Source organism: Lycium ferocissimum, chromosome 9, assembly GCF_029784015.1.
Source record: "Lycium ferocissimum isolate CSIRO_LF1 chromosome 9, AGI_CSIRO_Lferr_CH_V1, whole genome shotgun sequence".
Taxonomy (NCBI): Eukaryota; Viridiplantae; Streptophyta; class Magnoliopsida; order Solanales; family Solanaceae; genus Lycium; species Lycium ferocissimum.
The window spans coordinates 37422391-37446489 of NC_081350.1; the positions used below are offsets into that span (position 1 = coordinate 37422391).

The window sequence follows — 24099 nt, forward strand, 5'->3', positions numbered from 1 at the left end:
TTCTATTTTCAAGTTATCATATCACAGCAGTTATTAAGATTATGGTGTAAAATCTATAACACTTAAAATGGCACAGAATTTAAACACACACTTGCATATATAGTTGGGAAAAGTACACAAATGACCATCCGACCCAAACTATTGACAACCGGATTGCCCAAGAAGCATAAAAGACTTTTTTTAACCTTTTTAAAATAATTCCATTTCTAGTCATTTTTCAACTAATTTCAGCGTATGTATAAAAATTGTATCGTTGTTGTATAGAAAAATCTGTCATATGTATAGAAACTGTATCATTGTTGTATAGAATATGTATCCCTACAGTATGTGTTTAGAAAATGTATCATTGTTGTATAATTTCTGTTTAATAAATGTATAATCAACGTATACTTATTAATTACACACATATCATACATATTTTATACATGTTTTGGAATATTTCTTGAAGGCTCAATCAACGTATAAATATATACATATTATACATGTTTTGGGATATTTCTTGAAGGCTCAATCTACGTATAAGTATACACATATTATACATGTTTTAGGATATTTTTTGAAGGTTCATATGATTTTTTTTCCGTAGACCTTTAGTGGCTACTTTTTGACTTTAGTCGCCACTAAAAAGTCTCATTTTTTTGTAGTGAACCTTTAGTGGCAACTTTTTGAACTTTTTGTGGCGAATAGACGGCTGGACTAGCGCTTGGGAATAGTTTGGGCCAAAAGAGCAGATCGCGGTATTAAGCCCAAACATGGGCCAAACAAATTTCTAATGGCTAGATAGTGTCCTTTTCCCTCTACAGTATAACATGCTAGTTACTGTTTATATCATGTTAGCAATTAATCCATCAATATCTATTGTAGAGATTTACTTGTCATTATCTATAAATGACCAAATTGTATAAATATTTTCTACATCATAAGTACATAAAATTTAAACTCAATATACTGACTCGGGTAGAAATATGTAAGATAATCACATGTAAATGTTTATGATATGAATTATTGAAAAACCTAACAAAATTATTACTGATACCTTTTATCACAGGTAAACTAAAATAGTATAAGTAAAAAAAAATAAAAAAATTACATTACATATGCAAGAGAGCTACATGTAAGAAAGTAAGAAGGATAGGTTCAAGAAAACAAGACAAATTAAAGGGCTCTCCATCTCTAGGAAACTTTTGTCCAGTTACTAATAATAAGTAAAGGCATGCAATATTTATAACATCAATACTACATAAATTTTTCTTGAAAACTCAAATAAACATAGATTTGAAAAATATTAGCCAAATAAGTAAAGATTAATAAAAGAAATTCTTTAGCTGTCTCCTATATATATATATATAGTTCATATACCATTCTAACTTGCAAGAACTTTCCCATGAGGGAGTTCAAGTGATGAATTTGCCGACCATTTCGGTTAAAGGGCTAGTGGACGGCCCATTTGGGCTAAAAGGCTAGCGTCAATTGATAAACAAACCATAAATCGCCTAAAGCACTGGCAACTAGTAGGCTGCACTTCATCACAAGTTTATTGGATCCATTAGCTTAGGATACAGTTCCTAAATCATCATTTGTGTTTTACAAATTTTTTCTCTTCAAGAAATAACTTTTCTCGAAAATAGTCAGGTCCTGTTTGAAAGGCACTTGCTAGAACCTGTTTGAATTAGGGGAAGTTACATAAATATAAGTAAATAAGTAAAATATTTCATAATTTACAACTGTTAACTAAATTACATAATCTACAATATATACTCTATATTTACGGTATGTGTATGATTTTATACCATAAATAAAAAAAATGTTGCTATGAATAAAAGGTAATAATGAGTTTCCTATATTAGTGATAACCAAATTAAATACATATCAGAATACATTAATTACTTTTCTAAACATCCCAATATACTCAGCTAGAATTTAATCCATAAAATAGTATACTAATAAGATATATATATTGTACAATTCTTTGAACAAGTATATATATATTCTTGTACTTATATATTACGTATATTTTACCGTTATATACTATATATAATGTTATTTTTTATGTATATTAACTGGTATATACTATATATAAAATAATTTCTTATGTACAGTAAACAAAAAGTAAATATATATATATATATATATATATATATATATATATATATATATATATATATATATATATATATATACTTGAACAAGTATATATATTCTTGTACTTATATATTACGTATATTTTACCGTTATATACTATATATAATGTTATTTTTTATGTATATTAACCGGTATATACTATATATAAAATAATTTCTTATGTACGGTAAACAAAAAGTATTATATATATATATATATATATATATACATACATACATTATTGTATATATTAGGCATATATTGTTTATTATATTAAATATATACAAATATAAATTTAATTGAGTTAATTTTCCTATTTCATGGAAGAGAGAGAAAAAATATTGAATAATTAATATGTGATGGCAGAAAAGAAGCCAAGTTTTATGGGATGGGGTGTCAATTATTAATTAAGATCCTGTTTTAGTGGTAATCTATAAGTAATTATGTTATTCTTTGTATATATTGTATATTTTATATGTTATTGTAGAGTACAATTGGTTGGCACATAGAATAATATATTCATATATTAGGTATATCGTAATATTATATACTATATGCACAAATAATGTTATTACATTATATATTATATATAATATACAAACTTAAATATACTAATTTCTACTATTATATTCACAAATATTTTTTTATCATCTTTTCAGTTAAATATACCAATTTGAATATATCATATACTTTTTAAGGTATACTTTCATGTACATTTCTTATACCATATCTTTTCATGTACTTTTCTTAATATTAATATATTCAAATAATTTCTTTGTCACAAAAAAATAATTGAATCATCATCAAGTGAAATTAAAAAAAGAAGAATAAAAAGGAGGAAACGAAAGGAAAACAAAGATTTTTAAAACGGTAGATGGAATATGGGATTTGAAGTTGATTTTGTTATGTTTATTTGGCAAATTACATTCTAATGATTTTGAAAGAAAGAGAAAGTAAAAAGTGGTTATGCATTAATGGTAGTAACTTCTAAAATTAAGTATTATTAATATTTTAGGAATGTAAAAAGTTGTATTTTTATAATTAAGAAGTTAAAATTTTGAATAAATTGTATTTATGTAATTTTTTGAAAGTAGTTATAATCTTTTTAATTAACATTTGAAAAAGTTGTATTTGTATGACTTTCCCTTTGAATTAAGTGGCAGATACTAAAACATAGGTTGGCCTGAACTTCTCTTGGCGTGCCTTCGTTACCACTACAAAAAACAGTAAATAAGAATTCGTCTCTGATAAATTATTGATCAAGCTAGTATCCAAATGTTTAATCATTTTTAATCTACTAAAGAGAAACTCTGTACCAATTCTATCGAACAACCCTAAAAAGCAAAAAACAAAAACAAAAGCAACACAAATCTGGTTTTAAGTCCCACAGTTTATCACCTGTGGCACATCAATATATAAAATGATCCAACATACTTATAGTGGGAAAAATATTGGGATCTTTACGCTGTTACGCAGATAGTCGGCCAAAGTCATTGTTACTTTTTTCCGGTAAATTATACACTAACTATACACGATTAGTTACTCGCAATCACTGTTTACATCGACTCAATAAATAAATGTAGGTGCAGAGCTTAGCATGAATTGGATTCTAGTGGGAAATAATGTAAGGAACTTCACTATGATATTGCTTACAAGAATGTGCAAAGTTCCATGTTTCAAGCCCATACATCAAAGTTTTCCACTCACTTACGATATGTGGAATGTGGAAATTTCTGCATAACTGAGAAGTGTGATTCTGCAGATTAGCTTTTAGAAAATTTTAAAAAATTAAACAGAAAAAGACAGGGCTTAAACAGAATATTTAGCCATTTTGGCCATGTAGTGCTTAAATCACCCCACCACTTGTCACTATCCTAGTCACAGATTCACCATCAATCATTCCCCAATCGAATCAAGAACTCAAAGCAATTTATTTGAAGTGAGTGCGATATAGATAATGAATTTAATTTATATTTATCGGTAGTGTAAGGAATTTTCGTACAAAATAGGTTATTACTTCAAGTTATAATGAACAATTATCAATAATTACCTTTTAAATGATTTGATTGTGTAAAAATTATTATACAATGTCAGTATATTAATATCGAACTTTATATATAGTACACATTTATTTTGTTCGAACTAGAAGTAGCAAGTGAGACTGCACACATTGCTAATATATTACATTGGGACATTTGCACAACTGGCCTTTTTTACTATCTAAATTCTGTCTTCGTTAATTCAGTAGGTGACATTTGCTCGCACAAAGAAAATTTCATCTATAACTACTTTTAGAGGCTAAATTTAGCACACTAATCAAACGAGAACAAAAATTTGAAGAGTAGCCAAAAAATGCCATACGGTGCAATAAAGGATAGCGAGGCAGAATTTTCTCTTTCCTATCTCATAGCGACACAATGATATTGTGAGTGTTTGGACCTCCCTCCACGTGTGAAGTGGAATTCTTTTTTCTATCAAAATCAATCGAATTCGAAAGCGTGACTTCAAAAAAGGCCATACGGTGCAATAATCCTATTAGATCAAAAGTAGGACTAATTTTAGAAAGAAAAAAAAAAAACACCACGACCTGTGACTAGTCCCACTCCTAATGTGTTAGATCCTCCCATGAACATCATCCCCACTTAACCATTAACCCGTGATTTCAATAATTTGGACATGGGGAGTGCACTTATATTATTGGTGAGCGAATGAGAACAAATGTAAATAATATATATAAAATTTTGTGTATTATATTAAGTGAGAAGGAATTCTTTCATGATACCACATTTTGTGGTGGTGAAAACGAGCCACGGGGTGAACAATGGCAAGCAAATTCCGACAAAGGAATCCCAACTCGTCATGCATGTGTAGACCACAAATACCACTAACCGTTGGTCAAGTAAATAATTTTTTCCTTTTTTTAATAATAGTATAATTACTCCTAATTAGAGACAGACAAAAAATATATAAAAAAAAAGGCTATGTTACTCAATACTTTTTCATTGGATGTTAATCAACCAGTTCGAGCTAAGGACAATATTAACGGCGGCTACTATTCAAGTCTCAATATACAACATTGACTTTAATTCTTGACAGACTAATATAGGGTGTCAGATACTCTAAATAGTGTAAAACTTTTTTGGAGAAATTGTGCGGGTTTTGTTCGATGCGAACAATACCACCCCATATAAAGATTATCTTTTGGTTATTTTAGCACAATAAATTCCTAAGCACCATATATGTCTGAAGAATTGATTCAACTTAGGGTGAGATTTTTCCTGCTATATCAACAAGCTCTCCATTTTTAGATAATCAGATACTAGTCCACGTGAAACTTTTACCAAATGAAAGATACTTAATTGCTGAAATGGGATTGTTGAGTTAATAAAGGAAGGTGCCAAGCGCCCCAAAACCATGATCGACATAACTTGGTGGCGTGGTGCAAAAAGAAAGTGAATAGTTCAGAGAATGAGAGGTGGAGTTCCATGAGCATGAGGTCACTAATTTATCACTTTTAAAAGTGGCAATCCTTTCCATAACTTCCCTTGTACCCATTGGCTTTCGACTTTCAAGCAATGAGGAAAAAAAAACATAAAAAATAAATAATATTGGGACCATATTAATTCTTTTTTTTCCAACTTAAAATGTGTAGATAAAAAGAAACCATAATTAGATAGAAAATTAAGTGGTAGTACACTAGTTTTTCTCTTATAACCAGTCGATCGGAACCTACTGTCCCGACTAATCCGTATTGTCGGCATAGATCTATTAAGGGGGAAAACTTTCTCAACTAGGTTTTTTTTTTCGATGCTTGGACCTGAGATCCTTGGTTCAGTATTAGAACTATGATTTTTACTAAGACGGTATATCAAAATATGAAAAGATTAATTTACAAAAAAATCAAGGCGATTCAACACATAGTATATATAAATAAATAAATAATAACTATCTATACTATAGAATTTTTCAGTGAAGGGATCTCAACTATCACACCCGTTCGATACATGCGGCTCCACCACCGCATGATAAAGAATGGAAGGATCCTGTCCATTCCATGACAACCCTAAATGGTAAGTACACTAGCTGAGTTCTTGTTGTGGATCTTTTAGCGTTTGTTTATTTCTCCCTAGCATGGGCTATTCCCACAAATATATAAAATTAAAGAAGACAATGTGGATAGTTAACTTTAAAGAATTTTTATTTTTAAACTTTCTAAAACTTAATTAGGCGGCAATCTTTTTAATGTTTATCATTTTTGGAGGAGAACAGGCTTCGTTTAATCCTTGAAGCTAAGCCTATTGAGGTATCCTACTCTTGGTCTTCAACTAGTATTGAAATTACTAGCTAGCTGCCAAAACAAGTAAAAGAAAAGAAGAAAAAACTAACCCATATGGGTTGTTGGAATAATTAATATTGCTGTAAATTTGGAAATACGTACCATTGTGTAATTGTGATGAAACTAGCAGCAGACGTCAACTTTAACAAACAAAATGGGCAGGTAATAATTAACGTGTTGTTTTTGGCCTACTCTTTCACCTACAAATTCAAGGCAGCATTTATTTTTTGTGTATCTCAGACTTTGGTTGCTTTAAGTTATCAACAATTCGTGTATTTTATTTCTATAACATAGGAGTCTTGGTAAACGCCGACTACTTGAGCTTGACATTGTATACATAAATAAGTTATAAATTATATGCACTGTCAATATAAAAAAAGTTATACTATCAGGTAGTGGCAGAATTAGAATATGTGCCAAGGGGTTAAAATAGAAAAAAATAAATATGCGAAAAAATTAAGCGGGGTCAAGACATGGTACATATACACACACAAAAAATTCTATCTATACAATGTAATTTTCCAGAGAAGAAGTGTCAGATGTGGCTCCGTTACTCCTATCATGTCATCTGAAAGATATTTTAAGATAAATCTCCTTAGGTTATTCTTCATAACATATGGGATACGATCCAAAGAGTAACAACTATATATGAAAAACATTTTTTATTAATCCTTAGTTTAGCTGTTAAAATCGAAATGTTAAGCGTTTTAGACTTTTAAATCCATATCACGCATTATGTTTTGCTTAGTGAATATGGTTTTGTTTTTATCTAATATGGTTATAGTCTCACTAGCTATAAGACACTAAACTTGCATCTCCCTTTCTTATTCAAGAGAGAAATGTCAAATTGTCAATTCTCCATGGATATATTACTTTTTTACTTGGTTCTGGCCTTCTCGAACTGTTACCAAATTTAACTAACTTACATGGAAATTTAGCGACCAAAGTTACAAATTATTCCAAAGGGGCAACATAATTTATTATTTAATACTAATGCAAATCATGTCATTTTCCAAGGAAAGTAAAGAAACAATAGTGGAGGAATTGAAAAAGTCATCAGTCCAAAAATCTCTGACATTCCACAAACATTAGTTCAACTTCTTGCCCACTCTCAACGTCCCCTCTGTCTCAATCTTTCTTTTTCCGTAACAAATACTTAATTTGTTTAAATTTATATGATATAATTTAATTGAGCATAAAATTAAAAGAGGAAATTACATACTACTTGGTAGCTCAATTGAAATTATTAACGGTCCCTAGCCGAGAAACATATATTATACGTTAATTATATAGCTGCACACACATATACATTTGCCGGTTGTATTTCTTTTGGGAGGTTACGTGGTGTTAAAATTCAACATTTTTTAAAGAGAAAAAGAAAACGTTTGAAACTCGTATTTCTAAACATGCTATAACGTTTGTGTGGTTATAAAAAATTTTAAACTTGTAATCTTAAACATGTCGAAATATTTATGTGACTAAAAATATTTAGTAACGATAAAATGAAAAGTTTAAGTTAAAAAAAAAAAAGTGTCATTCATTTTAAGTTGGATTAATAAAGAAAATATCATTTTAGGAGTACACTTTAACCTATATATTGACGTGGTGCATTCAAGGGAATTATTTATATGGTGCATAATTTTATACAATCTATATATTTTAACTTTTTATAAGTACCACATAACTTATCTTATTTTTCAAATATAAAGATTACTTATAATTATCTCTGAAATTAACTTATACTTGTGTATAGACGTTACTCCTAAAATCTTTTGTATATATGCCTGACAAATCCGTGAAGCATAACTTACATAACAATGGAGTTTCCACTTAGCACTCTCACAAACATTCCTGTAAATCCTCTCTCTCTCTCTCTCCTTGTCTATTTCTCATTACTTTTCCTCTCTTTTTCTCATTTTAATTGAATTATCTTTTTCAGGCAATTCACAGAGTTTTACTACTCACCATAGTGATCTTAACGGCATTAGGTAACGTTAACGGTCGTCATAAAGTACACAAATGGGAAACCGTTGAGTACTCTGCTATTAGTTGCAGAACACACACTGCATCATTAACGGATTTCGGTGGAGTTGGTGATGGAAAAACGTTAAATACTAACGCTTTTAAGACAGCCGTTGATCATTTGAGTCAGTTTCAATCGGACGGTGGTTCGTTGTTGTATGTACCTGCTGGAAAATGGTTGACGGGAAGTTTTAATTTAACGAGCCATTTTACTCTGTTTCTTGATAAAGATGCTGTTCTTCTTGCCTCTCAGGTAACGTTTTGTTTTAATTTGTTATCAACTTTCGAAATGCATGATTTTCTGTTCGACCATAGATTACTCTAAATCGTTTTGTGTTTCCTTAAAAAGAAATTAAATTTACATGTATTAAACGGTGGAATCATTTTGTACACGATTAAATAGGTGTTTAATTAAACTTATAAGTTGTTTAAACTTAGTTTATAAGTATTTTTTGGTTTATTTGCGCGTTAGGTAAACATCGAAAGTACTTATAAGTCAAGTGTTTATTTCATATCCCCAGCTTCAATACATCTATCCAAACTCGTACGTGTTTATTATAAAAACAGTTTCAACATCTAAAATTAATTTATTTATTAGTGTTGTTTTTTGTTTTAGTTATCTGTACTATTTCTATTGTTAGTATTTTTTTTTTCCTTCAATATTTCATTGCAGCTTTTTTGTTGATGCATTTTTTTTTCAAACCTATTATGAAATACGATTTTTTTTCGTCAAGGGTCTATCGAAATTAACCTCTTTACCCCACAAAGATGGGAGTAAGATTTGCATATACTCCATCCTCTCCAAACTCCACTTGTGTAACTACACTTGAAATGTTGTTATTTTATTAATTACTTTTAATGAACTAAATCAAATGGACTCTAAATAAATGCGCCATGTATAACATATTAAGAGGGGAAACACTCTTTATGTATTTTCTAGTGTCAGACCTTAAATTTGACACTGTGATTGGTGATAGAGATCTCATTCCTTTCATTACCTTTGTCGGTAACTATAGGTAAAATGTGAGTACTTTAGTGATGAGAATGTATTATCAGAATTTAGACGCCCCACACGAGCTTCATGTGACATACTATTATTTAAGTTCGTTACTAGTATAATCTTTTGAGAGCGTGAGATAGTTCATTATTCAATATAGCTAGGTGTTAAACAAAAAGCCTCATATGAATTTAATATTTGTACCTAATTTTCCTGTCCGTGGAAGTGAATGAATGCAACCCACTCAGAATAGTACAAAAGGTGAACTACTTAGCGGTGAGAATGTCTCTCAATTAACTAAGTCCAAATCCACGATAAAACTAACTCAGAAGTTGTTCCCCAAAATAAAAATAAAAATTAAAAAGAATCAAGCAGTGGAGCTTAGTAGCTAGCTATTAAAAATAAGGCATCCCCATTAGAATAAGGTATCCTAAGTGTGTTTGTAAGACAAAACTCCACCAATTTAGTCCTTCGAGGATAGAGCAAAGAGTAATAAAAAAGAAAAAGACCTTAGTATTTAATTAGTTTTCTTTCTTATTTTTTCTTTGCAATTATTATATACGTAATATGGTAGGATTATGAGATTATATGGAGCGGCATGATTAATAAAAATTTATATAGCCATCTCAACTTATTTATATCTCAACTTATTTAGGATTGAGACGTTTTTGTCATTGTGATAGGATTGTGAGATTGTGATTGGTTGGATGATTAAAATGCTTCGTACTGATAATCTAGGATGGGGGCAACAGATTTGGATATGATTAAACCTTGGATACTTTTTGTATTTTCAGAGTTATTCATCGTGTGAACTCAATTTGTCCTGTTTCTATAACTTGGGGATCACATTCCAAGCAACCATTGCGATTTGTCGCTCTTCAGAGTAAGTTGGTAGCATGTGGGGAAGGTCCAAAAGAATCCCATGTTTGGTCCGTGTTGCCTAAGTTTTACTGCGCAAAATTATTCGATACATGTAATAATAAGAACTAAAAAGTAATAATAATAAATATAAAAAGAATAGGCTTCAGACAAAGTATCCAAGAATCATGATTGATTAAAGCGCTTCAACCACTAATCAGATCACATGAAATAAATTTACCGCCTTCCCCCCCCCCACCTTTTCTAATAAGAAGTAATAATTTAATAAAATAATCAATCGAGATGCAAATAAGTTGTCATGAACACGTAAAAAGAAGCATCAACATTCATGGTACAAAAATTTTGAAAAAAATTCACTATTCGAATTTTATCTAATGAGCAAAATTCACAAATAGCCATTTTTCAGTTCTATAATTGAAAAATAATTATTGTCCTGGAATTTCAAATTAACAAGTGAAACTCCAGGTTATTTGACCTAGAATTTAAAAATGCACGAGAGAAACTTTAAGCTTGTCGAATTTGAAACTCTAGGATAGTCAATAATGACTATTTTTCAAAGACGGTATCGAAAAGTGCATGCTATTTCTAGAAGATATAAATGACTTCTATTTTTTTTAATAGCTTTTCTTCTTCTATTTTTTTAGATTTTGTGCTTTTCTTTTTTCAGTTCTGCTATCTCACTGATTTTCTATTATTCTTTAGGATGAAAAAGATTATTCAGTGATTGCACCTTTACCATCCTATGGTCGAGGAAGAGATACAGACGGTGGTAGATTCGTTAGTCTTATTTTTGGAACCAACCTTACTGATGTTGTCATCACAGGTACTGTTATTATGTCTCATTCTCTCACAGTTAGCATTTCTGAAACTCAACATCTTTAGTTGAAAATCAATATCTGAATTCACATCGAAATTAAGAATATTTGTCGCTAATACTCGGAATCCAACAACTTTTTCGGTGCGGAGGGAGTATTACCGAAATTTCTGCCGGTTGTTCCTCCTTGGTACAGTTGTTTAATAAATGGCACATTTTCATTTCTCTTGTAATTTATGAACCTTTTAGACTACAGCCTAAGGATTCCCTTTGAGCAAACTGAAGATCTTATAAGAAAACGTTAGACCATGATCTATAATTTTGTATGTTATTGCTGATATTAGAACCACATCTAATGTTGTCTGCAAAGGTCATTTCCCAAAGCCTATTTGCACAACTTTTAAAAACTAGGGACAAATTAAAATGATGACCTAAAAAAGAGACGTTTGCATAAATTAGCCGGAGTATTAAATCCATTGACATTTAAGTAGTGGAAATTTGTTTATGTCATTTTGTTTGCTAATTCATGTAAATATTTCTTTTAAAATTCACTCAGGTGAAAATGGAACCATTGATGGCCAAGGGCAGCTATGGTGGGACAAGTTCCACAAGGAAGAACTAAAATTTACAAGGCCTTATCTGATAGAAATCATGTACTCTGATAAAATTCAAATCTCCAGTCTTACATTGATCAATTCTCCTTCATGGAATGTGCATCCTGTATACTGCAGGTACTCAAATTAATCTTGATTTCCAATTGTTCAGTATTGTTTTCTTCTAAATCAATAATAACTGAGGCAGAAAGCTTGATTTCTTTGTGAAATGCAGCAACATTATCATCCAAGGCATCACTATCCTTGCACCAGTCAGATCTCCAAATACTGATGGAATTAACCCTGGTAATCTTCCGTTAGTGCTGAAGTAGTACGATGATATGAAATGAGTTTAAATGAAGAAGCGGGGATTCATATAACCTACCCCAACTTGTTTGCTAATGTTTTAATTTGTTTGAGTGATATTAAGGTTCATGTAACAGGTAAGTTGTTTCAGGTTACTAATCTCACTTTTTAGGTTGTATGTAGGTATCCTTTAGCTGACTTAAAAGTATGAAGTTCGTTTATACTATCAGTATATAAGAGTAATATATTTTTGCCGCTCTAGTCTTTTGATTAACATGAAGTTTATTTAATTAAACTGAGTCTTACTTGCAGATTCTTGCATAAATACTAGAATAGAAGACTGTTACATCGTCTCCGGAGACGATTGCATTGCTGTTAAGAGTGGCTGGGACGAGTACGGGGTCGCCTTTGGGATGCCAACAAAGCAACTCGCAATAAGGCGAATCACCTGCATTTCTCCAACTAGTGCTACAATTGCACTAGGTAGCGAAATGTCAGGAGGAATTCAAGATGTTAGAGCAGAGGACATTACAGCGATCGATACAGAATCAGGGGTTCGAATCAAGACAGCAGTAGGAAGAGGTGGATACGTGAAGGATATATACGTTAAAGGTGTGACAATGAAAACCATGAAATACGTATTCTGGATGACAGGAGATTATGGTTCTCACCCGGACAACAATTATGATCCGAACGCGTTACCTGTGATTGAAAACATCAATTACCGCGATATGGTTGCTGAGAATGTGACCATTGCTGCTAAGCTTTCTGGAATTTCTGGTGATCCGTTTACTGGAATCTGCCTATCAAATGTCACGATAGAGATGGCGCCTAAAGCAAAAAAACTTTTCTGGAATTGTACAGATATTTCAGGGATTTCAAGTGGTGTGGTACCTCAGCCTTGTGATTTATTGCCAGACCAAGGGAAGGAGGACGCCGCTCCCTGTAATTTTCCGACAGAGAGCTTACCAATTGATGATATGGAAATTCGTACGTGTTCCTGCAGGAAGAAAATATATTAAAAACATCAATGTATAAGAATGTCTTAATCGGTTAAATTGTTCTGTTACTTCACCCACCTGAACTGTCCATGAATATACACTGGCAATTCCGTTTTCACTTTGTGAACGAGCCACGCTAATATTTGTAACTGTTACATATTTGTGATTATGCTATCAGTTATTGCAACCAAAATTTCAAATAAAAGTATAGCAAGAAGATTGCTGGTGAATACGTGTTGAACCGTAACTAATCTCCCTTAGTGTTTAATAACAAGCATTCGTTGTCCACAATATGGTGAACTGAATAGTCATTAAACAAAGGGCATACCAATACATTGATGTAGATTTCAGACCTTCGCAAACACTATAATCCTAGTGGAGCTCTTGAAATGGAGAACAATTTAATAGATGAAAATAAGCATGTTTCACATCTCAACTCACTAGGAGGAATACTTTATCTCCTCAACCAAGATAAAAGTTTATATCAGCTCTCTCCTCCCACAAAACATAACTTAAAAAATGAATTGAAGGAAGAAAACTACATATGGTACATAATTCAGGAGAGTCGGTCATATATTTTGTTCGACAAAGTCCGGATAAAACTTCACGGACTCCCTATAAATCAGTTCCTTGATCTTTTCTTCAGTGATTGAGGGCTCCTCGAAATCAAAACTGAAAGGCCTGGGGCAAATCGGCTCATCGTTGACGTCATGAAGAGATGACAAAAATGGGTGACAAAGAGCCTCATCAACTGCACATAGAGCAAGAAAATCGAAGTCACATGAGGTAAACAGGATGAACTAATAAGGAAAACATATCATGCAAAGGTTGAGGTCAGAATTTTCGCTGCTTTACCTGTAATACGTCGGGTTGGGTCAAAGACAAGCATCTTTTCAAGCAAATCAACAGCCGAAGGAGACATGCTTGGAAATCTAGCAGAAAATTGCTGCTTAGGATGTTGGGGAAGCTGTCGGACATATCTTCGGGCATTATCACTTCTCAGAAATTGAAGGCTGGCATCATCAGGAGAACCTAGTAGCTTCAAGACAGAAGAAACACATTTGAAGCTGGGAACGATAAGCTGATCAAACTGCTTCAGAAGCAGAAAATAATAGTCCCATATACTGCAAGGCCGTTTCTGGTCAGACCTTTTCTTTAACCCATGTGAAATATAATACTCCCTCCCGTCCCAATTTATGTGGCACCTTTAGCATTTCGACATTCAAATAAGTCTTTGTTTGACCGTAATTTTTTCATATATTTTTTTAATATTTTGAATTATCAATTATTGTGACTTATAGTACTTTTTACGTAGTTTCCAAATATGTAAATTTTATTTCAAAAAAATTACATTCCATGCCCGAATTCACAGTCAAAGTTAAACTGTTTGACTCTTCAAATCCGAATTGTGCCACATAAATTGGAACAGAGGGAGTATGATTTTACTTATTCAATAAGCATTGAAAGCATTGTCTGTGTGGAATTACAGCATAGCGCTGGCTATGGCACTGGAAATCACTCTCAACTCCCAACTTCAGAGGGAAGGAATGCTTAACACTAGTTTCAATTTAAAAAGGAGGGGAAACAAGCAGAAAGAATAGAGGAGGTTCTTTCAGGTCTCAGTTTTCAGATAACTTTTCCACCTTAAGACATGCAGGTAGAATGTCAAAAGGATAAACTTCTTTATGCTTCCAAATGATATTTTTTAGTCAGGTTCTTGCTAAAGGACTTTGGAAATGTATTGCAAACCAAACAGAAGAATTTGACGTGACTTTTTTACCTCAGTAATGAGTCTCAGCTGATGCACATAATCTTTTCCAGGAAACAAAGGTTCTCTAGTCATTATTTCACCAAGAATACAACCAACAGACCAAACATCAATTGCTGCTGTGTATTCTGAACAATTAAGGAGCAATTCAGGTGCTCGATACCAGCGAGTGACAACGTACTCAGTCATGAAATCTGTCTCAGAAGTTGTCCTCGCCAAACCAAAGTCTCCAATCTTGAGGTCGCAATTTGCATTTAGGAACAAATTGCTTGGCTTAAGATCACGATGTAAGACGTTTGCTGAGTGTACATATTTCAGTCCACGTAATAGCTGATACATGAAGTACTGCAAAATTAAGTCAAATGTTATCCAAATATTAAAAACCCAGATAAGGTAACTGCAGTGTGCCAGAGTGACTTTCGGAAAGAAAGCAGTATATTCGAATCTTTCCAGTGAAAGCTGGACCAACTTCTAGGATTTCCTCCACGCTATTAAGAGAAAGTACTGAATAACAGGATTGATAACATTGTCAGGAGAATGGAAGAGATTGATACGACTGAGGAACCAAGTCATTGCCGCCTTTTGAATCTATTGCAGGAACTGATGGACATTTAAATGCTTCATAAAAATCATCACCGGTAACTGACATCTTTAAGTATCTGATGACTAATAATCCTGTCCATATTTTATTTTTACAGCACAGACTACAGAGAAACAACTGTGCTGAGCCATAGTATAAGTACAAATAGGCAAAACAGTAGCTTATACTAGATAAGAGAAAGGAATTCTTATTCAACTTATTCATATCACATTAAAGAATGACAACAATTCTGCATTAACTAACCCAATAGTTAAAGTGCATGCTCACCCTCTACTGCGATAAATTTCCCTAAACAGAATAATAAACACATACAAGCATAAGATTTCTTTTTCCATGATTTCATTGATCCCATCCAAGTTGATTAACTAGGAAATCGTGTTACAACAGCAGCTAGACTTGCTGAAGTAATATATTTGGGAGTTTGTTTCTAAATCCTACAACACGCTTTCTGTCAAATCAACAATAACTTCATGTCAACCATTTGTAGAATCAAAATAGAAAATAAAAGTACACATTTTTACACAGATCATAAATATCTAGTAACAGAATTTTCAAGGAAGAGAAAAAACCTGGCAGTGATCATTTGTCAAGGGCTGTTCAGACCGAATAATCTGATGAAGATCTGTATCCATTAATTCATAAACTATGTACACATCATTGAAAGCCTCTTTGGTTGGCGGTCTTATGAGGTCTTTGATTGCAATAATCTGAAAATTCAACAAAAACATTGAAATTACTCAAAAATAAAGCAATAAATCAAATTCCTTCAGGTAGCACACACTAGATAGGAACAAAATCCACTTACATTTTCGTGATCCATGTGCCGAAGTAGCTTAATTTCTCTCAATGTCCTCTTTGCATCAATTCTATTATCAAATGCATTTCCTATTTTCTTAATCGCAACTTCCTCACGTGTCTCTGAATTTATAGCAGCACTGACAAATAGAAGAAAATAAGAAACGACTATTCAATCATATAAAGCCCCCCAAACATGGCTAACATGAGCAAAAATAACCAGTAGACAGGGGCAGAGCTAGAGTACAGCTTATGGGTTCAACCGAACCAGTACCTTTGGTCCAAATCCTGTATTTGTGTTCTTCCATTTGTACATAGCTTTTTTTTTTTTTTTTTTTTTTACATTTTATCAAAAGAAATTGAAAACCTTGTTTGTTCATGGAATTTGATCAGATAAAATTTTGAAGAAAAATTTTCACCCAAAAATTATTTTTTGGAACTTGAAATTTTTTCTTCCACTCACAAAACTTCAACTTTTTTCAAGTAAAATGCATGTCCAAACACTACTTCAACTTCCAAAAACTATTTTGTCAACACAACTTCAAAAACTCTTTGTACAGGTTATTAATTTAGAACCAAGTAACTTAAACGAACTAAAATTCCAAACCCATAAACACCAAATCCTGGCTCCGCCTCTAATAAAGAGATTTGTGCTCTTTTCAGAGACTTGAACTTTTAGTCAATAAAGTTCACATAATTTAACATTCAAAATTTTGATCACACATTTAGACTATGAACACAAACAGCATATCTAAACCAAATAAAAATGTTTCTCCCATAAACTTCAAATCCTGGCTCTCTGACTCTGATTGAAAAAATTTAAAATTCAAAAAGAAAAAAAAAATCACATATTTAGACTATGATTTCACATAAACAGGATATTGAAAACAGTAATAAGTAAATTAAAAACTTACCAAACAAGGCCATAAGCACCACGACCGATTGGACGAATAGGAGGAACGTATTTAGTTGAAACTTCAAATAAGTTACCGTATACATTATAACGGACGTATTGACCACCCTGTAGGATTACTCCTCTTATTTCACGGTTACCGCTGGTTTGACTAGCCATTATTTGCGGTGGAGGTGTTTGCCGCAGGTTATGTATGTATGTATGATGGTTTTTTTGGAATTTATGGAATTGGAATTTGGAATAAACAGAACAGTGAACAACAAACACGGCTTTGAATATCCGTGAAAGGACTTCAGTCTTCACTTTTTAATACTCCCACCGTCCACTTTTACTGATCTCCTACTCCCTCCAGATAAAAAAAAGTTGTCCACTTGGGTTAAAAAAATGTCCACTTATTAAATTAAAAAATAATTAGCTTTATTTTTTCAGATTTGCTCCTATCAAGTGTTATGTGATCGAATTTCAATGTCTATTTAATTAGGGATAGTTTAGTCAATTTACATATTTTTTCTTGGAGTGAGTAGTTTCGTAAGGGGTGTGCAAATAGTTAAGTGAACTCTTTTTTTTATCCGGAGAGAGTATTGACTTGACACGCTTATTAAAAAGCCAAAATAGAATGAAAAGTTTACCCTTTGAATAAAATAAATTTAATATCTTGGGAAATGACTATAGTTAATAATAAGGGTAAAATAGGAAAAAAGTGATAAATTATATCTTAATTTTCTAAAGTGGACATCTAATTTTTAGTATTGTGAATAAGTAAAAATGGACAGAGGGAGTAATAATCTGTCCGAATAAAAAAGAGTATCCACTTACTCTTTTTATTTTTTTGTTACAAAAGTCGTTCACTTATTAAATTAAGAAACAATTAACTTTATTCTTTTAAAATTGACCTTATTAAGTGTTAAGTGATCAAATCTCTATTCAATTAGGGATAGTTTAGTCAAATTATCTATTGTTGTCTCGGAGTTAGTATTTTCTTAAGAGGTGTGCAAATAACTAAGCGGATACTCTTTTTAATCCGGAAAGAGTATTAAGGAATAAACAGAACAGTGAACAACAAACACGGCTTTGAATATCCGTGAGGACTTCAGTCTTCACTTTTTCACTATGGGGAAATGCCAAGATATTACTGCCTCCGTCCACTTTTACTTGTCTCGTGTTGACTTACACGCCTGTTAAGGAGCTAAAAAAGAATGAAAAGTTTACCATATCACTCGTCGGATATAGTAATAAATTTAAGAAAAAATTTCAGAAATATACAAATTGATCACTTGCATTGCAAAAAAAATTAGCCCAAACTTACATTACAAAATATAGCCCAAAATATATAGATACATACAAACATATACAGACACTTATACCAACATATACAAAGGCAAAGAGAGAGAAAACTTTAGGTCATTTTTTGTAAGAATTAAAAAAAGAGTCAATTTTGATCACATTGTTGCCCCAATTAACATACAGTGTAATTTTCTCTAAATTAATTTAATGTATTGGGAAATGCATTAGGAGATGACTATAGTTAATAATAAGGGTAAAATAGGAAAAAAGTAATAAATTCTATCAAGATTTTCTAAAGTGGACATCTATTTTCAATATATTGGATAAGTAAAAGTGGACGGAGGGAGTAAAAATCTCTTCGGATAAAAAAGAGTGTCCACTTACTCTTTTTATTTTATTTTTTGTTAAAAAAAAAGGTCCACTTATTAAATCAAGAAATAATTACCTTTATACTTTTAAAATTGACTTTATTAAGTGTTAAGTGATCAAATATCTATTCAATTAGGGTAGTATAATCAAATTACCTAGTTTTACCTCAGAATTAGTATTTTTTTTAAGAGGTGTGCAAATGACTAAACAGACACCCTTTTTAATCCAGAGAGAGTATTAAGGAGATAATTATTAGTGTCATAGTTGTTTACACGGAAAATCGTTACAGTTGAATTTGTGTATGTGGTCAGGGACACATGTATCAATATGACCGAATAATGAGATAATATGTAAAATTAAGCAAGATAATTATAAAGAAAGCTAAAGTAATTTAAAGCAATAGCTTGAGCCTTGAAGAAGCTTTTGAGCTAGAGTCTCCGGGCAAGCGAACAATCAGATCTTTGCTCAGTGGAACAAAAGCAATTATGAACAAAGAGCAAAATAACAACAAGGTAATTCTTGTATATATTTTCAGATGATTCTTACAATGAGATGAGCAAATCTATTTAGACTAAATTTATGGGGTGCATGATCCACAATTCATGTCCTCTCCATTACCAATATTAACGCCAAAGGTAATAAAGAGATTTAATGTTATGACAATGAAGGGCAATAATGCAAATTTAAGACCCGAGGAAGACTTGGGGTTTCTTGTAACGGTTGCACATTGAATGACATTTGACCGGTGAGTTGGCATGCTTCTCCGGACCCTTTGTAGTTTCTATCTCCGGTAGCGGCTGCCAAGTTACTCCTCCGGAGCATCGTTATGCTTTCCCGGAGCCCCTCGCTTGTTGACTCAAATCTGATATGTCACCATCTCCACGTGTCATCCTTTGATACCTCCACTTGGTGTCGACGGATTTTACACTATACAATAATTAGGAACTTTTTTTCTTCTAAAATAGTTTGGTACTGTAATTCTTTTCTACTTTGATTATTCTAAATAATAACTTTCTTTGTGTTTTTGTTTAATAGTTTGAGTATTTATATTTTCTTTTTTTTCATTAAAAGGAATACGATTACATTCTCAATTTTTATATCACGCAATATAATTTTTTTCGACGTGGACTCGCATTTAGGCCAGTCGCGAGCTCGAGGCGCACGGGAGCCCCAAAGGCGATTCCAGGATTTCTAGAATATGAGTGCACCACTAAAGAAAGAAGGAAAAACTGTATTTAGTGGAAAATTGATCCCTAGTCCTCCGGGTAAATAACTCAATCTTTTACAAAGTGCACCATTTATCCTTCTTGTAGTATGGGTTCCAGCAGTTAATAGTATTTCAATTTTTTAATATATATATGACATAAAATAACTAATTTTACGGAGAGACTATGGGTTCACGTGCCCCAATATTTGTACACAAATTCGCCCCTGGGAAGCCAGTATCCGGCCCACGACACCATCACAACCCAAATTTTGGGCACAGTGTGCGGAGCGACACGATGTGTGACGCCTAGGCAGAATATCCTACAATATAATTCAATAGTCAAGACGTCACAATTTAGTCGAGTGTTGCGGCCGGGTTCACAAGAATCCGATAGCTTTTGCCCAACCATTACTTATGTATAAAAATATTCACTAGAAATTTATAAATATTTAAATATGAACTCAGTTATGATTGTATATCGTGAGGTTACTCTAAGAACCTATAAATTTTAATTTCTGAATCTATCCCCATGAGTTGCTTCTTTTCACTACTGTAGATAAAATGTTCCAATCGTCTATTAAATTTGTTAAAGTCGTCTCGTTTCTTTTTGTCCTTCTTTATAAATACAAAAAGAGTATATGTAATAATAAAATCAAAACTTTGAGCATCCCAAACTAGGGCTGCATAGCGGTCGGTTCGGTTCGGGTTTAAAAGTTATCGGTTCAACTTATCGGTTATTGGTTTGTAGACATGTTAAACTGTTAAGATATCGGTTAATGGGTTATCGGTTAATCGGTTGGTGTTTGTTATCGGTTCGGTTATCAGTTTAACCGTTAATATTTCACACAAAAAAAAATTCAAGAACAAAGAACCTATTTTCAAAACTGAAAGTAGCTTTAGTTCCTAAGACTATGCCGAACAAAATAATACAATTGAAATATGAAGGACGTAAACAAAATTGGACCAACTAAATATGTGATTTTATCAAACCTATCACTGCAAACACCAATGCATAAGGGAAATAAGAAACATTCTTCAGGCATTTACATAGCATTAACTAGCAATAACTTGTCTAGCACCACTAGAGAAATACAAAAACACAGAAACAAGAGTGAGAATTCAAAGTAATGTAGATTGTAAAAGAAGTAAAAGATAGTTTATGTTGGGCTTGCCTCTTGCGAGTCGGAGGAGAAGGGTTTCTGAAGTGGAAATCGTCGCTTGAGAGACTGAGTTTATGAAGTGGAAATCAAGTGAACCCTAAATCTAGTCAAGTGACTTTCTATATAGAAGGGTAGAATTGTAATTAAATAAATAATTATCGGTTCACCCGTTAACAAAATTGGCCAAACCGTGACCCGACCCAATAAGCCAACAACCACAAGGCATCACCCGATACCCGAACCAGTAATCCATTAACCCTAACCATTAACTCAACAACTCAATAATTAGTTCGGATTATTGGTTTAACTGTTAATATGCACAGTCCTATCCCAAAGGACCTAAACGTAAAGCGCGTTGATAGCATAGGTAGGAAAAAAGAAGTATGTACATAGATATTGATGTTTCTATTAAAAATTACTACGAGATTAGATAAAGAGTTGAAAATGAACATATACGAAGAATGATTCTTCGGTCAACTTCTTGGAAGTCCTACTCGAAGGACCAACTTGCACTTAATATAATAAATATTCCACCTACTGCTAACTTCCTCAAGGGGTCAAGTCTTGATAAATGTTTTCGAGTGTAGAATAAGCTTGCCATCCTTAACTAGATATTCGGGTTTGAGATCCGAATATAAAGTAGTCTTTAGTAAAAAGCGTTTTGTCCTAATGTAGAACTTCCCAGCCGGCATGAATCCGTGTTTAATTAAATCTCAATGTAAATACTGAACACTAGGTGAGAAATAAAAAAAACTTACTACCTCTAATTGCACTATGGGTAATATACTTGTAAGCAACCAATAAATGGAAAAGTGAATAAGAAAGATGTATAAAAGCAAAACGCAACTACCACATCAAGTTATGGAACGGTGCTAAGTTTCTTCCATCCTTAACCAAATATTTCGAGTCCGAGCCTTAGAACGGAGTCGTCTTTGGTAAAGAATGCTTTACCCCTAAATGAAATTTTCCACACAAATCCGCATATTTTTTATCTGCCCATGAGAGTCAAAAGGTCCATAAATTGCAAAAATAATAAAAATATTTGTTAAACAATTATTTAATAAATATTTATCTCAAAAAGAAATCATTAGCTAAATTTTTTGGAATAATAACTACAAAAAGGCCCAACCAATTGCTACTCTAAGGCCCAAAAGGAAAAAGACTAAAGTGGACCAGCCTCCAATAGCAGACCACACTGCTCAGTGTTAGAGTTGGGCAATTTGCATGATTGGCCTTATTCGGGGGTGGTCTTTAATTTTGTCCCACAAATTGCTGGTCTTTAATTTTTATCCTTCGCCTAAAATTTTTGGATTTCGGGTTCGAACTCCCGTTCAGTTAAAATTTTTTTTAAAAAAATCACAAGGCAGAGTTTGCCTGCAAAACTCTCCTTAAGGTAGAGCTTGCAAACTCTACCTTATAAGCCAGAGTTTGACTGCAAACTCTACTTAAGGCAGAGTTTCGCCTTCAGGCATAAGGCAAACTCTGTCTTAAGGCATAATTTTTGCCCGAATAGAGCTAATTTTACTATGAAATTCTGCCTTGCGATTTTTTTTTTTACTTAGCCGGGGTTCAAACTCAGAACCTCGGGGTATTAGGAGAAGGACAAAAATTAAAGAGCAGTGCCTTTGAAGGACAATCCGCGCCAAAAAAAAAAAGACGTTAGAGTTGAGACCTGAAAGTTGGTCCAAATCAAATTGGACCTATCTTATTCCTATTTGGGTCAACTACGTATATATACATCTTAAGGAGAAATATTTACGAAACGTGACGATAGTTTTATATTTACAAAACATAACATTACAAACCCTATACAAAACATGCTTTTTAAAAAAAATATATATATATTTTTTTTAAAAATTATTTTTTATTTTTTTAAAAAATTTTTTTTATTTTTTAAAAAATTATTTTTTTATTTTTTAAAAAATTATTTTTATTTTTAAAAAAATATTTTTTATTTTTTACAAAAATATTTTTTTAAATATTTTTTCGCTCAAAAATTTATGTATGAAAGTTGTATAAACTGTGTATATCTCGCTCAAGGCTTAAAAAGTTCGCTCAAAATTTAGTGTATGAAAACTGTATGAAAAATGTATGAAATGATACAATACTAAAAACGAAAATAGAATTAAAATGCAAGAAAAGAAAAGGATAGATAATTTGACACAGCTTAAGACCTAATTTAGCAACCAAAGTTATAGAAAACTAAGACCTCTAAATTAAGAATGCTAAAAGAAACACCAAACTCTAGATGACCAAGAGGGATTTGGAATCCCTAAATAACCAATCCTCTCAACAAGAATTCAATCAAAGGCTTAACAAGCTCTCACACTCAAAGTGTTTACAATCTCAAAAATATCAATATTCAAAATAGTCTAAGTCTTCCATGAAGAAGAGAACTATTTATACTTGCTAGAAATAAAAAGCAAAATGACATAAACACCCTTAATGAGACAAGGGCCTTGTTTGGCTGTCTTCTTTCTTCAAAATCTTGAAATCTCCTTTGTTAGAATAGCTAACTCTTCATCTTTTAGCCATTGCGGTAACTTCCCATTTCCTTCTTATTCCCCCGAGCAATCTTCGTCCAACAAATGGACTTGGGATCCAGTGCTCATCAAAAGTATACTCAAGGCCTCAGCTTCATGAATAGGCTTTGCAAGCGTTGTAGCTCCCGGGCTTGGCTCTCAAATGGCCAGGCGCAAGTGGGCTTGGCATCATTCTCCCAGTCTTGACAGAATTTTGTCCTCAAATTGATGGCTGCATCACTTTCCATTTCCATGGGAGATAGGTCACAAATGTTGAAAGTGTTGTGAACTTGATATTCCGGAGGAGATCAATTTTGTAGGCATTATCATTAAGCCTCTCAAAGGACTTCAAGGGACCATCCCCATGTGGCGCATCAACTTTGTCTTCCTCTTGTTTGGAAATCTTTCTTT

General features: G+C 32.5%; 2 protein-coding genes across 2 annotated transcripts; one reads left to right on the forward strand and one right to left on the reverse strand.

The window, feature by feature from the left end:
• Window positions 1-8157: 8157 nt before the first annotated feature.
• LOC132030581 (probable polygalacturonase) lies at window positions 8158-13299 on the forward strand. Its single transcript, XM_059420277.1, has 6 exons — window positions 8158-8310; window positions 8397-8732; window positions 11058-11178; window positions 11726-11900; window positions 11998-12068; window positions 12381-13299. Exons 1-6 carry the CDS (start codon window positions 8275-8277, stop codon window positions 13088-13090), a joined length of 1449 nt encoding a protein of 482 aa, XP_059276260.1. The 5' UTR covers window positions 8158-8274; the 3' UTR covers window positions 13091-13299.
• A 51-nt stretch (window positions 13300-13350) lies between these two features.
• Window positions 13351-17425, reverse strand: LOC132030582 (mitogen-activated protein kinase homolog MMK2-like). Its single transcript, XM_059420278.1, has 6 exons — window positions 17148-17425; window positions 16244-16373; window positions 16008-16145; window positions 14850-15182; window positions 13925-14108; window positions 13351-13820 (listed from the first exon to the last, which is right to left on the reverse strand). The coding sequence occupies exons 1-6, from the start codon at window positions 17303-17305 to the stop codon at window positions 13639-13641; spliced, it is 1125 nt and encodes a 374-aa protein (XP_059276261.1). The 5' UTR covers window positions 17306-17425; the 3' UTR covers window positions 13351-13638.
• Between the last annotated feature and the right edge of the window lie 6674 nt (window positions 17426-24099).

Bases quoted from the DNA above. Each gene is read 5' to 3' on its own strand.
- LOC132030581 (XM_059420277.1), top strand. From the start codon at position 8,275: ATGGAGTTTCCACTTAGCACTCTCACAAACATTCCT. The intron at 8,733-11,057 runs GTAACGTTTTGT...ATTATTCTTTAG, and splicing joins CTGTTCTTCTTGCCTCTCAG to GATGAAAAAGATTATTCAGT. The intron at 12,069-12,380 runs GTAATCTTCCGT...TCTTACTTGCAG, and splicing joins TACTGATGGAATTAACCCTG to ATTCTTGCATAAATACTAGA.
- LOC132030582 (XM_059420278.1), bottom strand. From the start codon at position 17,305: ATGGCTAGTCAAACCAGCGGTAACCGTGAAATAAGAGGAGTAATCCTA. The intron at 16,374-17,147 runs GTAAGTTTTTAA...TCTATTTGTCAG, and splicing joins GGTGCTTATGGCCTTGTTTG to TGCTGCTATAAATTCAGAGA. The intron at 15,183-16,007 runs GTTTTTTCTCTT...TTAATTTTGCAG, and splicing joins TGACAAATGATCACTGCCAG to TACTTCATGTATCAGCTATT.